The sequence below is a fragment of the Sceloporus undulatus genome, chromosome 9, assembly GCF_019175285.1.
Source record: "Sceloporus undulatus isolate JIND9_A2432 ecotype Alabama chromosome 9, SceUnd_v1.1, whole genome shotgun sequence".
Taxonomy (NCBI): Eukaryota; Metazoa; Chordata; class Lepidosauria; order Squamata; family Phrynosomatidae; genus Sceloporus; species Sceloporus undulatus.
In genome coordinates, this window is record NC_056530.1 from 1,107,905 (window position 1) to 1,122,155 (window position 14,251).

Below are 14,251 nucleotides of genomic sequence, written 5' to 3' on the forward strand. Positions count from 1 at the left end.
TTTAAACTTTGCTAGGAAAAAATCAGTGTTTTCTCCTTTATTCCAAGAGTAATTTTACTTAGGGTACAATTTACAGTCAATCCTGAGTAAGACATTATGGTTGGCATCCCATTAGAGACATACACATGCTTAAGTCAGACTACATGTGTTGGTGGGAAATGTATTCTGCTGACAGTGGCAGAAGTGGAGTTATGCATAAAGTAGTATTACAGACTGGAACTGTGCATGGCACACTGCAGCTATGCACGGCACATCAACCAGCCATTGATGTGTGTTACACAATGTTGCTATTCTATATGGAAGCTGCATAGTGCTGGAATAGTGCATCTTTGAATGCAGATCATGCTGCAGTGGTGACACTGGATTCTAGATTATGTTTGGTAACTGGAGGTCCAAATATGTCCTTATGTGGCCATTCAAAATGAAAACCCTCACAAACATCTTACCAAGATTTAATGTACATTTATTCTTAACACGTGGAACATATAGTATAAAGATTTCATACTGAATAAATGATATTCATTAAGCCAAAAAAGGAAAAAAGGGAGGAATTTACATCAAGTTTTTTTAGCTACATCGTCTGAAATACAAATATGCAGAATTCATCACTGAAAAATCTCAATTGTGTTTCTTCATCAGGAACTTCAACTGAACCTAGAACTTTTTCACACCTCGATTAGAAAGAAAAACAAAAAACAAAAAACCCCAGGAAAAATAAAACTATAAGTTGATTGGCTGCTGAGACAGCAATGACTTTATACATAGAGACCTGTACAGCATCCTCCAGAGAGAAAGAGAGAGAGAGAGAGAAAGAAAGTGAGAGAGAGAGAGAGAGACAGAGAAAGAAAGAGAGAGAGAGAGAGAGATGTCTGGCAAGAGATTAAATAATTGGTGTCTCGCTTTTGCAGGTCATCAACTTGTTTAACTCGTCATACTATAAAGGGGTGGCAGGGAGAGGGGGAACAAAACTGCAAGGAGGGCATGTGCAATGTACAACGTCATATATATATACACACGTGGCAGCTGTTAGGCTGCAGCTAAAGGTTAAAACCAGTTCTAAGAGGTGATCTCAGGGTTATTCATACAATCAAGGAGGAAGAGAGAAAGAGGTCAGGGTGTTGTAGGTTCACACATGATACTTTGGGGGAAAAGCCTTTTTTTCTCCTCAACATTAACTAAAAACATTTTTAAAAACTACAGCTTGCTGCTGATCCAGCTTTTTTTTTCTTCAATGTGAGACATTATTACAGTATGTTTACAGTTTAAGGTGTACAGTACATGAAGTTCTACACTCTACTGCACAGGCCTCCATTGGACAAGGTCTGTTAACAACTGGTAGCTTCTTGGTTCCTGCAAGATTGTGAATGTACAACGATAAACCACACAAGAGTTCAGCAGTCACTTTTTTTTTGTCCTTCAGAGTTTACCATTAAAAACAGTTATGAAAGTAGCGCCTGTTGATGCGATAACAGGACAAAGTTGTTTTCCCCAAACTCACTGTAAACGACAGCAACTTTGGTTAAAATAAAAAAAGTCTTTTTTTTTTAATGTAGGCAGAGCTTTGTCTCCTTGAACAGGGTTAGGACAGATCTGAAGGGCAGAGGTGAGGGAAGGGGGAACATCTTTTCCCCAAGGTAGAAGCAGGACAGCGCAGGGCAGACAGTGGATTCTGAGGTGGTTTTGCATAAATAAAGGGCAACAATCAGTTTCTAAGTCCTCCACTCACACACACGCACACGGGGGGTATAGGCATCCCACGGCTGTCATGACTGGCCAATTAAAAACAGTACATCACAAATAACTTGTGAAACCAAGGAGTTCATCAGAGGTGACACGGAGATGTCCAACAGCCGTGACTCATATAATGTGAACTCAGAGTGGTTTTCGTCCACTTTGGCCAGGGCAAGCAGCGCCCGGGCTGCCCGACGCATCATGTCCACACTGGTTGGCTCAAAGGGAGCATTTTGCATGTGCATCAAACTGGCTTGACTCTGTTGGAACTGAGTGGCCGCCAGGCTGTCCTCCAAGAAGCCTAACAAGTTGCCAATGCTGCCTTTCTGTACAGCAATGGCTCTAGCTGCCAAGCTGTCGCCCTGCGCCAAGTTGGCCAGTAGTACCACAGCCATCTCCCGACACACTGGGTTCTTTCGGTCACTAAGGAAACGCACCATGGTGCCGTAGAGTTTCTCCAAGCGACTAAAGGGTGGCGTTGCAAGAATCAAATCCACATTGTTGTCCTGGATGCTGAGTTTGCTGAGGGTTTCCAAAACCAGTCTTTGAGGGGAGAGGACAGCATTAGGGCCTAGGGTTGGGAAAGGATCTTGGGCTTCTGCTGAAGGACACACGGCCCAATGGAGGAGTCCATCCAAGATGGGCAAACAGATGCTCTCTGGGTACGGCGAAAGATCCAGCTGGCCAGAGATGTTGGCCAGCGTGACCAAAGTGTTTTCACGTAGCATCTCCAAGCAGTCCCACCACCACTCCACTTTGTTGCAGCTCACTCCTTGGTCCTGTTCCTCTTCCTTCTCATATGTCAGTGGTGCCTGTTTGCGTTCTGGATGCTTATGGTGCAGGAGAATCAGTTTCCCTAGGATCAGCAGCAAACCAGGGTGTTTAGACATCTCAAAATCATTGCCTGGCACAAATGATAAACTCCTGATGATGTTCGACACACAGATGCAGCGTTTAGACAATGAGTCCTGCCAGTCTAGAAGCGTGCAGAGTGGTGTCTCATCCTTACTGTGAGGTTCATCCTCCAGGATTTTAATGTTTCGGTGGCTCTGAGCTGGATTAATGCCAAAGGGAAATTTACCACCCTCTTTTGTTGTCTCCACATGTTTTACCACCTCCTCTTCCTCTGCCAGGGAGCCCGGCCGTGCTGAAAGCATGTCATCCATGGTGGCTGTTATCCTTTTCTCTGGAGGACCATCAGATGGTGGGGACTCTCCCTCTCGGGCGACTGGGTTACCCTCAGTGACAGAACGTTTTCGCAACAAAACAGAGTTGCAGGATGCTCGTTTGTGAGTCAACGACAGCTCCATTTTGCTTTCAAAGTGGGTCTGAATATGTTCAGTGGTGTCTCCCCCACCAATCCGCCAGTGCAGCAACCCACTCTCAAACTCCTGAACCCGGCCAAGTTTGCCTGAATAATCTACCACAAATGGGTCATTCTTCTGCACTATCTTGACAGGAAGTTTGTCAAATTTGCTCACTAGCTTTTCCTCAGAGTTCTCAAGAGGTGCTGTGGCTTTATTTGCAAAGGCAGCCTCCTCCTCCCCTTCCTCTTCTTCCTCCTCCTGTTCTTCTTCTTCCTCACAGTTAGTACTTCGTGGCTCTTGTTTCTCTCCTTCCTCAGGAGGAGGACTCGAAGACTTGTTGATCCTATCAGGATCCAATAGTGTTTTTTGACCCGGATCTCCCACCTCATATTCCTTCAGGATTCCAAAGATTTCAATTAGGCAGCGTCTGAAATATTCCACCAGTAGCTCCAACAACCCTGGAAGCTGCAAAGGCAAAAGAACATGAGATCAAATAAAGATTAGCCTGATCGAGATAAGTATGTGGAGAGATCCAAAGAAAGACGTGAAAGAAAAGTCAGCTGACAGTTACTAGATTCCCAGAGCCTCCAACGCTATCTCATAGGGTTATTTTTCTTTTTCTTTTTACTAAAATTATCATTCCCTTTTTCATTTTCCAGATTACCATTAAGTGCTTTTCAAGAAATTTCTGTGTATATCAAAGGTAATACGTAAGAAAATTCACTTATTGAACTAATGCTTAGTGAGAAAATGAATTCAAGATACTGGGAATGGTGGTCATAACTGTCTAGCAGGAAACATGCTTTCCATATAAAAGGTTCCACTTTCAGTCCCTAGCATTCTGATGAAAGGATCTTGGTGGCAGAGCCACAAAACACCTCTTTGCTGCCTGAGGCACTGGAAAACTGCTACCAGTCAGATCAAAGCTGTGACTCAGGAAATGGCAGCTTGAGATGGTCAGATAAACATTAGGGCAGTACAAACAAACAGTCAAAGCTTCATACTGGTTCTCAAAAAGTACTTTTTAAAGAGAAATATGTTGTGTGTCCAATGTGTTTAAATTTACAGTTTTTGGGAGGGCAAGAATATCTTACATCATCTTACACAGAGATTTACATTAACGGAGCTGTATCAAATGTAATAGATCAGTGGAATATGAAGGCTGCCTTGACACCCATTTTGGGAGAAAGATGGGATACAAGTGCAATAAATGAATGAATTAATAAATACTTTAATTTATTTAAATAAAACTATTCTAATTTGAATGATAATTATATAATTATAATGATATAATTTCCTTTATAAATAAACATGAATGTGTGACTGAAAGTACGCACACTAAATAAACAAAGTATTTTTATTCATATACTATGTCAAATGGGGGGCGGTGGGTGACATCCACATGGAGATGAAAAGGGAGGTCCCAAGGGTAATAAGTCTTTTACAGACTCAATGACTCCGAGTCATTTTGGTACTTTAAGAACATAAAATATGTTACACATAACTTGTCTGGCATAAAATTATGTTTGGCATGTTAAAAGTACAGTTTATTCAGAAAATAATTACAACTTCAATTTTTTTTTTCCATTTTATTTTTTCTACAAGGTATTGAACTGGAAAAAACCTCTTTGGTCTTGCCAGTTGATGAAAATCAAATGAAAGTAGGAAAAGAAAGGGGGGGGGGTCGACATTAGTAAAACATAGAAAATTAGTTTTTCTTTTCTGATACTCGTAATGCCAAGCAACATAAAGCAATCATGCCTTTAAAAAGAACTAAGAAAAGGAAATCATTGCCAGAAATTAAAATAGTATGATCCTGTACACCAGTGTTAGGGAAATAGCATCTCATCCCCCCCCCCCCATGCACCAGAGACCAGTATTCATGCCCACTGGATACAACCCACACCCCTTTTCTGGAAACTCATTGTGGATTGCCAGCCTATGGCTCATACACTGACACCAGTCTTCTGTCCATCCCTTTGAGTCACACAGCTGTAGACATTCTTACATGGAAGTCTACTTGCTCCAGATTTTTTAAAATGACATGGGAATAATAAACTTGTTTTTCACACTTTATTCCTCATTTTGTAAGACTATATTCCATGATCTATTCCCCGTCTAAAAAAAAAATCCCCTAAAAGAGTTTTTTTGGGGGGAAAGGGGATCCACCCCACTCTTTTCCTCACCATTTCCATTCCCTCCCTCCTTGAGCCTTCACATCCCTATCTCTTCATCTCCCTAAATTGTGCCAAACCACATCTTACCATTACATCCCAGCTGGCAAAATACTGTTTCACATGTATTGCAAATCAGTAAATGTTTGCTTTTTTTATAATCCTGGTTTGGGACTGCATTGGAAACCAGTTATTTTGATCATGGTTTTCAAAGCATGGGCAAACTAATCTTTTGTCAGCCCAAAATAATGGCAAACAGTGGCTTGCTACAAACAATAAAGGGAATGAGGGAATCCTAGCAATTCAGAGAAGGGGTGAGAGAAGCTTCACTCCAGGATTGTAATAGCAATCATTTTCTGGTGTAACATTTGAGCCAAGCCACAAGGCTACAAGTTGAAGCTCACTGGCTATATTAAAATAAACTTTCTGCTTGAGAGCACCAATTTAATGCATTTAAACTTTCTTTGGTAGAGAGGAGTTGTCCACAAAGGTCAAATCAAATGTGCAACTTGGATGCAACCCAGTTTATGGAAATCAGCTTGCCAAAATACCAATCTAAAATAAAATAAAATATTTATATACTCATGTATAAGTCTAGAAATGTTAGTCAAAAAATTGACCCAAAAAACCTGAGTAGACTTATTCACAGGTCAATATAGGTGCTGTATATATGTAGAATTTTGTAAGTTCTTTGGCATTGTTTTATTTTGCATTATCCTTTAGATCCTTTGTTACATGCCCCTAGATTTTACCCTCAACTTATCCACGGGTCATATCAAAATCCATACTTTCGACCCCAAAACTTGTCCTTGACTTATACATGAGGTCGACTTATAGTCGAATATATACGGTAAACAGGATGGTAAGAAGGTAATTGCTTGCATGAGTCCTCCTTATATCCCAAGGTAATTTACAAGACAACTGAATTAGGGGGAACTGTCATAAATCAGACAGCTTCTAATGGGTTTTTCAGCATCCAAACCAGTAAAGAGACATTTAGTATTTTAGGATTAACCACTGTAATATGGCTTAAGCTTTCATGGGCAAGAGTCCACTTCATCAGGTGCTTCTGATAATGTGGACAGTTGATTTTATGGGTTAATACCATAATAAATGTTAAAGTCTTTGAAGGGGTAAAAGAATTTATGTTTTCCCAGATAGGACAGCCAAGTGTGAGTTGTCTAGTTGCTTTACGTATGAAGTGTGATTACTAAATAGCAAGTCCAAATCCCAGAGGCCATGGGTAATATTACACCCAAACTTTAAGATTCTATATAGATAAAACGTGAACCCAAAGATCAACAAATGCAAATTTTCTCAGATTAATTTACTTTGCATAACTTGTTTTGTTTCTTCTACTCATACACAGGGACAAAGGAACCAGGTGGAGAAATTCAAAGGCCAAATCACTGGAAATTTTACCACCACCTTCGGACGTTAAGCTTCTTTGTCTCTTTAAATTGTTATCAAAGTACTGAAATCCAAAATGCACAGAATACCCGCAATCTATACATGAGAGGTATTTTACTTTAATAAAGTGTCTGCATCATGCAACTCCAGTTTCCTTATTTCAAAGCCCTGTTTCCAGATGATACCAACATACCTGGCTGAGGTTGAAGGTCATTATGCTGTTGTCATCATACAGAAGGATGTTTATTGTATCTAAGGCCCACGTACTTTCAGCCAGCAATCCTGACTTCAGAGACATCATTACTCTCCATGCTTCAGGAGTTCCTGCAATGTACAAAACCCATTTGGTGCTCATTAGCTCCCACAATGAAACAAAACTGCTCTGAATCCAGCTTTCCAAATTTTACAAAAGGCAAAAATGAGTTCATAGGATTGGGTGGACAAGCTATATTTTGCATTAGCAGTTGACGAGATCTCTCCCACAAACCCCCAACATACCAATACACAGCTTCTATTAATTGCTACTGAATGTATTTGGAGGGGAAGGGGAGAAACACACCTGCAGATGGTCACCAAGCATACAGTATTTAGAGAGACTAGATTGCCATAGCAAAACACTGTTTTCTAAGCAGATGTTGAGAATCCTTTCCCTGGATAGAATGCATCCCAGGATGATTTGTGAGTTGGGAGACACCACCCCTTCCACCAACACAAGGGGAATAAAAACTGAATTACCAATATCTTTTGTAGTTAAGCGGCGTCGCTGCTTCAGCACAGGGTGCGTAGCTTCCACTGACCCAGGTGGGAATGTGATGTCCCGTCGTATCATAGGAGGCTGTACAGCTGCTGGCGTTATATGTGAGGCAGGAACAGGAGGCCCTGCCTTCTGCATTTTCATTCCCGAGTGCAGGAACGGAGATTTACTTGGAGAAGTGCGGTTTTCCACCGGCCTGGGAAGAGGTGCTGGACTAGATACCTGAGGAATGTGATTCTGCATGCTCGGTGGGGTCTGATAGTTGGGCTGGGGCGGTCTCGTCATTGGGGGCACAGGGGCAGAGGGCCCATAAGGAGGCTGGCGGTTGCTATGTGAAGGCCATGGTCCTTCATGATTACCCCGCTGATCCGGATGTAGCATTTCATCTGTTCGATTCACTGCATGATACGCAGGCCCTTGCGTCGCAGAGCCAGTATTCTGTCGGTTGGGGTAGCTGTAACCCATTTCATTACGCCCTTGCCACATGGTGCCCTGCTGTGGGCCCTCTGGAGTAGACTGTATGGGGCCACCCATCATCTGAGGAGGCATGTTCTGCTGTGTGCTGGCACCTGGGGGAGCAGAGACTCTCTCTCTGCCAAACTGGAATGGGAACTGGTTCTGTGGCCCAGCAGGAGGTCGGCGGTCTGTGGCAGAGTATGTATTTGAATACTGGTTATAGATTTCTTGCTGAGGAGAAGGCTGAGCAGTTTGCTGCTGGCTAGCTGGTTGGGTCTGTGCTGGAGGCAGTTGTTGCTGGGTTTGTCCCTGGCCTGCACTGTATGGTACATTGTACATCTCTGTTTCATGTCGTTTGGCTGGGGGGCCATAATTACCATCCATTGGTCGCTTGTAATTCTGAAATGAAAGTAAAAAGCAAAACAAAATAAAATGAGATAAGGTAAAATAAAATAAGGCAACTCTATTTTTGAGAAGGTTTACAGCCAGAAAGTGCACATAAACAGTGAATTAAGAGCCCCACACATTTAATCTTATCCTTCTCCAAAGGATCCTCTGGTGGATAGTGATGGCCTGATACTTGGGAGATTTTGGATGCTTTTGTGCCTTAAGAGCAAGATAGAAATGCTTTAAATAAATTTCATATAAATGGTCCAAAATGGAAAGGGTTGTCAATAAAGCACATTGAAATCTATCTTGTTTCACTTCCTCCTCTTGTTGTAATGTACTTTAAAGAGGGCCATGGTATTTACTGTACAAAATTCATCTTATCCTCCCTGTATATAAACTAGTACTGGAAACTAGATGCAAGTTTTGCAGTTTAATGTATGAAGCTTGTTTTCAAAAGCCTTCCTCACCTTAATAATTGGCAACCATGACCACAGCTGCAAGGCTTCAGACAATTGATATGTGCCAAGGTATCTGTGACAAGTATGTGCTGATTATATCAAAAACAACAGCTGGAGAGAAAGGCACTATTGCAAAGTAAGCCTGCACTATGTGTTTTATTACTATTAACCATTCAACCTTCAGGTGTCCTCCTATAATAAATGCTGAAGACAAAGCTCTGTGGAAAGTCAAGTGCTGATTTATTTATTTATTGGCTACAGACCAGGTTTTGCAATTGTACATTTACTCAAATTCAAGTGCTACACAATTATATTCTGTATTTAAAGGTAAAAATAAAAAAATCATGTATTCTACCACAGGTGAAAGAGAACCTCACACAAAATGATATGGAAATGAGATATATATTAAGACACTGAGAAGCTGAGTTCTCTATATGTTCATAAGGGGAATGTAACCTACACTGAATATCTTTAGACTAAGCCTGCATCTGCATGGCAGAAATAATCCAGTCTGACACCATTTTAACTTTCATGGCTCAATGTTATGGAATCCTGGAATCCCAGGATTTATACTTCATTGTGGCATCAGAGCTCTTTCAGAGTAAAGGCTAAACATCTCACTAAACTACAAAACCCAGAATTCCATAGCATTGAGCCATGGCAGTTAAAGTCTAGTACGAATTATTTAGCACTAATACATTTGTTCCCTCATCAGAACAAGCCAGGCAAAAACACATTAAATTGCCTCCCACAGCCTCCCATGCAAGTAGGGGCCATTATTTATTTATTTATTTTTGATGTTGGGGTGCAGCCTTCCTTGGTCCATGTCACCCCTTGACTTCATGTAGCTGCCCACCTATGTGCTAAACTAAGCCAGACTCAAACTGTCACCACACGTTACTTCCTTGCTTTCTATGACTTCTCACAGGTCACACCCATCATACTCTGGGCTAGTCTACACATAAGTGTACTATGCAATTTGGTGCACATTTTTGCACATTCACATTAACAATTAATCGTGTTCACTTTACTGTGCAAATTTTCACATCTATTCACCCTCCCTCTGCCAAAAATATACAGCCATTTGAATGCATTTGAAACAGATGTGCATTTCTGTGAATTTCAACAGATATGTTGGTAAAAACCACAAAGCCTTTTCTCATGGAGTTTTTCCATGGAGGCAGGGGGGCAGATTCAAAAAGCCCAACCCCCTATGAATTGCATGTGGCTGAATCACATTTTATTTGCCTGGAATGAGGAGTATTTTAAATATGTAGACCAGCCCTCAGTCAAACTTCAAAACCAGGGAGGCTCACCTGCTGTTGTTGCTGATAAAGCGTAGTTTGCTGGCTTGGAAATGGACTGCCAGAGGATGTACCTTGAGTGGGAAATTGATTGCCATAGGAATCATGTCTGCAGGAAAAGGATCATATTATTAATTTCCCTCCCAGAATACCACAAAATTTACTAACTGAAGAGACAGTGTTGTTATCACAGAAGAGTCATGCTGGAACCTACCGCTGCTGTGACTGTTGAGGGTAGCGGCTAGGAGAGTACATCCCTGAATCAGGAGTGGAAGGCATGATGTTGGGTTGGGGAGTTCCGGTTCCTAAATTTGCCTCAGGTCCCAATCCTGCTTCAGTCCTAGAGGAAGCCGAGCATACTTGTATAAGAAATCATTCTGGTCCTCCCTTACTGAAATTACAAACCTATCTGACAGAAGTACACATGTAAGTTGCTGAGCTCTTGGTTAAACCCAGACCACACTCTCTTTTACAAGTATGTGTATGCACAGATTTCTTAGAATTTTTCAAGACATTTTCCAATAGTCCTTCTCTGGCCTGTCTTGGTGGCATTCATGTAAATAGCTGCAGTTCAGGAAAGAGAAGCCAGTTATCACCCTCACCTTTATAGCCTGAAATCATACTAGTCTATCAGTGCATTCCTTCAATATTTTGCTCACCCATGTCACTCCTCTTGTCACCATCCTGCCCCATCACAATACTTGCTAGTCACAAGCACAGGTGTCTGAATTTGAGGGTGGAGACTATGTCCATAAATGAACATAAGATAAAGATATCTGCATAACAAAGAATCACTTGATACAGAAGTGCAGAAGCAATCTGTCTTCATACACACTCACCTCACTCTGTCATAAGGACCATAAGGATAATGTTGCCTTTGCCCCATGGCCATGTTACTCATCCCTGGACCTGTAGCACGGTTATAAGGATCACCCATACCAGTGTTGGGGCCCTGTGCTGAGGACATGAAGGGATCGCTTCCTGAAACGGAGAGGAAGAAGAAATAATGATCCGAGTTCAAGATTCATAAACCATGCAAAAGAAATTTGAACAAATCTGAAGCTACACTGTACAAATAAATATATATTCTCAAATTTGCTTTCATAGACTTATAAGCCTTGGTACATTTAATACAGTATGAAAAATGTTGTCACCTTTTCTCATAGTGCCATAGGGATCCTTATTTGGCTCATAAGACATACGGCCCATCATGTCGGACGTATTCATGCTGGGCTGGTACCCTGGGTTTGGAGTCATGGAGTTTCTCTTCTGGAAAGTAGGGTCACTGCCATCGGGGAATGTGTCCTGAAGGCCTACCGAGTTACTCCTGATCCAAGAAAAGAAAAAACTGTTTTAACGTTGTACAATATTGTGACCCAAGCCATCTGTTAACAAAGTTATCACTTAACCCAGTACATGTTAAAATGTTTATTGATAGCAGAAAGGAATACAATACCTGATGCCTTGCAAAGGGGGCATCTGACTGTGTGGTGTAGATGCAGGAGTTGGGGGCTTCAGGTCTCCTCCTTCAGCCATGGAGCTACTGGTGGACTGAGGTGTCTGAGGACCTTGCATGGAGCCTGAACCCGCTGTAAGGGGGAAACAGATGCATCAGCTTTATTGTAAATACAGTTGTTATAATGGAAAACCTCAAAGGTCTTGACAATGTAGCTCCAAATCATAGTGGCCATGTGAGTACACTAGAATAAACCCTGCAGCACAGTCCCTCTGTCGATGCATAGCAGTGTTTGAACCTTCTCTTTTCTACACAACTTCTCATCTGTACGTGCATGTAATAATAATAATAAATTTTATTTGTGTACAACCAGATGTTCCTAAACTTAACTGAAAAATACTTTAACTCAAGGCAATGCTATGCCCAAAGCAGTATTCTCCAAGGAGAAGCAACATTCTGCTATCTGTAGAGGCAGGCAATTTGGTACCTCTACCTTTAACAAGATGAAGAAGAGAAAATTGACAGCAGGCAATACTTTGAGTCAAGTTCATCTTTTGGTACCACTTTACGATTTAAAAAGCACAATGTACGTCACCACCTCCGCAGGTCCCATCACGTAAAGCCCCAGCTAACCTCTCCTGGGCAGGAGCAATCATAATAACTCAAGTGATTCCACTGCTCTGTCCGACCCCAAGCTCTTGGATACTTTGTGTGATACAGCAAAGAAGGAGCCAGCTGTGGTGCACACTGAGTGCTTCAGTGCCCCAGTCTCTCTGGTGGTGCCATCTCTCAGGTCACTCGACGCCTAGCAACTAGGAAGAGCCAAGCTCTTAATTAAGCTGTCCATTCGTTGCCATTTTCGGCACTGATATCCCTTGCCCAAGCCTTGCAAGTTGATGAGTCATTTCAGCTATTCATTAAAATCCGCTGGAGGTCACATGCGGGTCATGTTTGTTTACGCCCCACCTTCCTGGCACCCTCTCCCTGGGCTCCCTCCCAGTCTGGGGACATCTCCTGAGAAGGAAGGGCAGAGGCAGGCCCAGCGGGGAGCTTCATTCACAAGCCCTCCCCTGCCCCCCGCTCCCCATTCATTAGCCTTTCAGCTCCATTCCGTTCCCCTGGGAATCCAACAAGCAAAGTCTCCGCTGCATTCTAATACACTGACATCAGCAGGAAGAGCCTTCGAGACATTCTCCCGTGTGTCACTCCCATTTGTTGTTCCGTCCCCACCCCCCGCCGTCCCTCCCAACTCACAAATTTACAAACTGCTGGAGGGGTGCCAATTCCATACACTGTGAATTCGAGCCTCACTGGCTGCACTTCCCAGGGCACATGTTGCCATTCATTCATTCATAACCAGGAGCCGGAGGGGAGGGGAAAAGTGAAATGGGTGGCGGTAATAGAGTGAGGGAAGGGGGAGAAAACTCACACCGTAACAGTCCAGGAGGAAGTGTCTACTGTACAAGACGTAACATGTGTAATACTGTACAGGGAGCCAACCTAGCAGAGCTTCGGAAGGTGGCAAAGCAAACCAAGGCCCCAGGACACAGACACAGACAGACACAAAATTGGGGATTTTTGCTAACCAGTTTTGCACAAGGGAACCCTGGCTTCTTCCCCAAAACCATCAATCACATGCTTCATTCAGGTGTAACACAATACTAAAGTAGTATTCAAAGATACAGCAGTGTTAGTCTGTACAATAGTATGTAGAGAGATCTTGTAGCACACTTTTGAGATGAACTAATGAAAGAAGTTGGCAGGCTGAGCTTTTGTAGACTTAACTCTACTTCCTCAGATGCATTCGGACCAAATGCATCTGAAGAAGGAGACTTAAGTCTATTGCAACTCAGGCTGCCAACTTCTTTCTTTAGTTCGATTCAAAGGTGCTACAAGATCTCTTTACATACAATACACAAAGGATGACCCTACTAAATAAGGGGCCTTTCAATGGGAACAGCATAAACAAGACAAAATATTTTAAATGGGAAGAGATGGACTGTTATGGTCCATCCGAATCCAAAAGAGACCATGTTCAAAGTTGCAGTCATTTTGAAGGAATAACAACCTCCACAGTATTAGAGTAGCTTCTTTTTCGGCAAGAGCTAAAGGGTGAGTTCCTTTTACTTTTAAGACTATATTCTAGCAGAAGTTTTCATGGACTATTCAATAGTTCCCTGCCTCTAGTACTGGTGTTACTTCACACAAGAAAACTGAGCTACTGCTTTTGGGTGAAATGTATTTACATACTTCCATCCCATCAAATAAACTTTCCTAAGATGGCTTTACAATCCACACACACACACACACAGATAAAGGGGAAAAAATCAGCCACAACATTTATATGCCTCACTCAATATGGTGTAGAAGTGGAGATCTAGTATCAGATACTTCCTCAGGAGACCGCTGCACCTTTTAAAATTACTAGTTAGAGGACCTGCAGTAGTGCTCAGTTTTGCAAGCCAAAATGGTGCTATTGCCAAGTTTCCCCTGAACTAAAATTTACTCAGGCATAGCAAAGCATTTGAATATGAAATGGATTCTCACACTATAAAAGAGCAAATGGTATGGAATCCATTGGCTTGCTCAAGAAAAAGGGTACACTGAAGCAAACATAAAGATAGGGGCTTTGTTGCACCTAATTCCAGCCACCTCCTCTTCCAATTCCTGGATATCAGACCAGCTAGTGGGGAAACAAATTCCAAATGGTGATATCCTTTTCAAATCCCATCTACTGCATTCAATAACAAAAATGTAACTGTTTAAAGAGGCAGAGTCATCCTCAACTAGGGGCTATGAGTCAGTGGGAAA

General features: G+C 42.1%; 1 protein-coding gene across 4 annotated transcripts in view; it reads right to left on the reverse strand.

Moving 5' to 3' along the window:
- Positions 1-446: 446 nt before the first annotated feature.
- Positions 447-14,251, reverse strand: part of ARID1A (AT-rich interaction domain 1A) — a 124,122-nt gene continuing 110,317 nt past the window's right edge. For all 4 annotated transcript variants that reach the window (XM_042439305.1, XM_042439304.1, XM_042439303.1 and 1 more), the window contains 8 exons: positions 11,441-11,573; positions 11,139-11,311; positions 10,824-10,965; positions 10,199-10,324; positions 9,997-10,093; positions 7,358-8,231; positions 6,816-6,946; positions 447-3,503 (listed from right to left, as the gene is read on the reverse strand). In XM_042439305.1, coding sequence (XP_042295239.1) covers positions 1,764-3,503; positions 6,816-6,946; positions 7,358-8,231; positions 9,997-10,093; positions 10,199-10,324; positions 10,824-10,965; positions 11,139-11,311; positions 11,441-11,573 — 3,416 coding nt within the window. In that variant the 3' untranslated portion in view covers positions 447-1,763. The remainder of the gene's footprint in view (positions 3,504-6,815; positions 6,947-7,357; positions 8,232-9,996; positions 10,094-10,198; positions 10,325-10,823; positions 10,966-11,138; positions 11,312-11,440; positions 11,574-14,251) is intronic.